At 38.0% G+C, this 3,256-nt stretch overlaps 1 protein-coding gene across 1 annotated transcript; it reads left to right on the top strand.

The window, feature by feature from the left end:
- The first annotated feature begins 1,589 nt into the window (after positions 1-1,589).
- Positions 1,590-2,736, top strand: LOC114747732 (F-box/FBD/LRR-repeat protein At5g22700-like). Its single transcript, XM_028936083.1, has 3 exons — positions 1,590-2,333; positions 2,426-2,572; positions 2,707-2,736. Exons 1-3 carry the CDS (start codon positions 1,590-1,592, stop codon positions 2,734-2,736), a joined length of 921 nt encoding a protein of 306 aa, XP_028791916.1.
- Positions 2,737-3,256: the final 520 nt, after the last annotated feature.

The following is a 3,256-nucleotide window of genomic DNA, read 5'->3' as shown; positions in this document are numbered from 1 at the left end:
TATATATATATACTCACATAAGCTTCGGTTCTCCCCTTTAATTTTCCATTAAGACCCGACACTTATGGTTAGGAAAACACAGTCTCAATTCGGCCAGAACAACACAAACACCCAATCACTTGCAATCAGCTTTTACTATACATACATGAATCTGACTTCAACTTTCCCGAGTTATATATATATATACACATACATATATATCTCCCTGTTTCAGCAATATCTAACGCCATCACAGCAATAACATGCTCTGTCAGGGAAATCAAGAAACAGAGACGAAAAGAAGGACCTTTAGACCGAATACACATACGCAAAACATATATATGTATACACTTATATCTATCAGTTTCGGCCACCAAGAACCAGAGCATCGACACAGCCTTTCAGATATCACATGCAGATAAGAAAATCAACACGTAACTCGGTTTTCTTTCTTCCCAAGATCTTAGAAACCGACATCCATAGCTCCAAAAATTAAGCCCCTGTTCGGTAATCTCAAAACAGAGCATCAACCTTACATGCAAGCCCAAAAACCGGTATCATACACTTCAATCGGCCATAAAACACTAGCTCACCGAAGCTTGTATCCTTTTACTCACTTTCTCTCACTACCCGTCTCTCACTCACTTAAATCCCCCCAGAAACATCGACCAGTGAAGAACTTAAAGTGGGAAAACGATTTCAGAGACTTACCTTGACCAAGAATCACGGTTGCCTGTGAAAATCTCTTCCTCCGATCACCTCTTTGTCGGCTTCAACTTCCTCAAGTTACTCTCGGTCTCTCAGCTCTGTCTGTCTCTCTCTCGTGCTCTCTCTCTCGTTCTCCTTCTCTTTTTCTTCTGGACACCGAATGAAGTGAGTTAGACGCATGGTAACCAGCTGTTACATGGAGGAGTGAATTTAGACGCGTGGAAGACCAGCTGTGCAACGGAGAAACGATTTAGCCGTATTGAGGAGGAGGCAGCACGTATATTATATAATTGCTGGACCATTTTGCCCTTCTAAATATTTATTCTTCCAATCCTATCCCTTCTCCTATTTTTCTGAAATATAAGATATATCCAGAAATTAAACCAAAATGTCCTGAATGGATTTTTTTTATCCATCACAACTGGTTATCCTAAAATTCTCAAATTAAATATAAATCTCTAAGTATTTTTCCATAATTTCCAGAGAAAATAAACCATTCTTCTCTTAAAATTATCTATTAAAATTATTTAAGCCATTTTTGGAGAAATACCTTTTCCAAAATCTCTCTAAACCCTAAAAATCATTATTCCATAATTTTCCCCCTTTATTTGGCAAATAAATAATTTTAATAAATTTTTCTCTTTTCTACTCATCCTAAATCATAAAATTCGGGGTGTTACAAAACTTGGGCAAGGGAGCACCAAGTTCGTGATTACAGGGTCAGGATCTTATTACATAAAGCAAAGAGCCTCAGTTCTTGAAATTTCTCCGAACCTGTTCTGCGGACTTTTCCGGCCAACCAACTGTGCGGCGTCCAAAGGCGGCTTTGTAGTACTCCGACCGGCCTCCGGCAGTAATCCCAAGAAGCTAAGCCTCGTTCTGTGAAATTTCACCGATCCGGTATGGCAAATTCATCAGCGTCCAAACTCGCAAAATTAGCGCCTACACAAGAAGAGAGTGACAGGATTAGCAACTTACCAGATCATCTTCTTCACCACATCCTTTCTTTTCTTCCGATCAAGCAAGCCGTTGCCACAAGTCTGATCTTGTCCAAGAGATGGGCACTGCTAGGGCTAGACATGCCCATTCTCGATATTAATGACTCTGCATTTCCTCTTCTCGTCTCTTTCATTCAATTCGTAGACGCAGTCGTGTTCTTGTCAGATTCGAAGACCATAAACATGTTTCGCCTCAAATGTCAGAAATTCATAGTTCCCCGTTTCAAGATTAACCTTTGGATTAACGCAGCCATCAATAGTAAAGTCCAGCATCTCGAGCTGTGTTTTGCAAATTTTAATAACGACGTTGATTTGCCTACTCGCCTTTTCCATAACAGTACCATTATGGTTTTAAAGTTGTCTAGGGTTTTCCTGAATGCTCAATCTACTGTTAATTTGCCTTCACTTAAAGTAATGCATCTGGAGAAAGTTCAATTTAAAAGCCCTGAATCTGCAGCTAATATCTTTAATGGATGTTCTCATCTTGAAGAAGTGGTGTTGAAATGTGAGCATTTATCTGGGACCTCCAAAATTAGAAGGTTGGAACATTTGGTGTCAGCAGAACTTCGACCACCCCACGTTCGGTTGACAGCTTCAATTTTTCGGTTGACAGCTTTTAGCAATGTCAGGTCTCTCCGGTTTGTTGAGGTATTCACAATGATTATTTCTTTTGTTTCATTCCCATAATTTTTTTTTATATCCGGAATTGTAAACTTTTTTGTTTAATTTTCCTAATGCAGGACTGGTGGGTACCTCATAAAAATGCAATTCCAACATTTTATAATTTAACTCACCTGGAATTGTCATGGATTATTACTCATGACGCGAATCACTTTGTGGAATGTCTTGAAAGATTCCCAAAACTTGAAGCTCTTGTCATTCATAAGGTTGGTTGTGATTTTAGTTAACTTAATGCTCACACTACTTTTTAGTTGGTTAGTTTTCTAACTGAGATTTATAATACACACACACACACACACACACACATGTATATGTAGCTTCAACCTGTGTCTGGTTTCAGGAGAAGGAAGATGGACGACGCAATGCCTGAAATTCCTCATTCCATTGCATCAAATCTTAAGGAAATTTGTCTTTTTGAATATAGAGGGTTGGAATGTCGATCAATTTGAACTCGCTTCATTGATGATGAAGTATGCAAGGAATTTGAGGACCATCTTCATCCGCAGTTCTTCTGAGGAAAATGCAGATTCAAACCTTCAGATGCTCATAAGATTATCAGCATGTCCTAAGGGTTGTGCGAATTGCCGCCTATTGTTCCCCAAAATTTATAAAACGTAGAATGCTATTTCTGAAGTCATAGTCTTTATTTATTTATTTATTTTGGCTGGATTTCCTCTTGCATATCTTGAGCAATATTATTGTAATTGGTAGGTTAAAAACATATATACATTGTTGTCAAACTCAAAAGATGACTTTTCAAGTTTAATGTTTTTACGTTTTCAGCTTACAAAATCATGTCAATTTATTCTTTTTTTTTTTTGACCGGACATGTCAATTTATTCTTAAACCATACTAGCTATAACCTTAGCTGAATTTGCGAGTTTACTCTT

The sequence above is a fragment of the Neltuma alba genome, unplaced genomic scaffold (assembly GCF_004799145.2).
Source record: "Neltuma alba isolate B1F8T4 unplaced genomic scaffold, ASM479914v2 tig00000904_pilon, whole genome shotgun sequence".
In the NCBI taxonomy this organism is placed as follows: Eukaryota; Viridiplantae; Streptophyta; class Magnoliopsida; order Fabales; family Fabaceae; genus Neltuma; species Neltuma alba.
The sequence above is the reverse complement of the archived record's forward strand: the minus strand, read 5'-3'. Positions and strand labels throughout refer to the sequence as shown.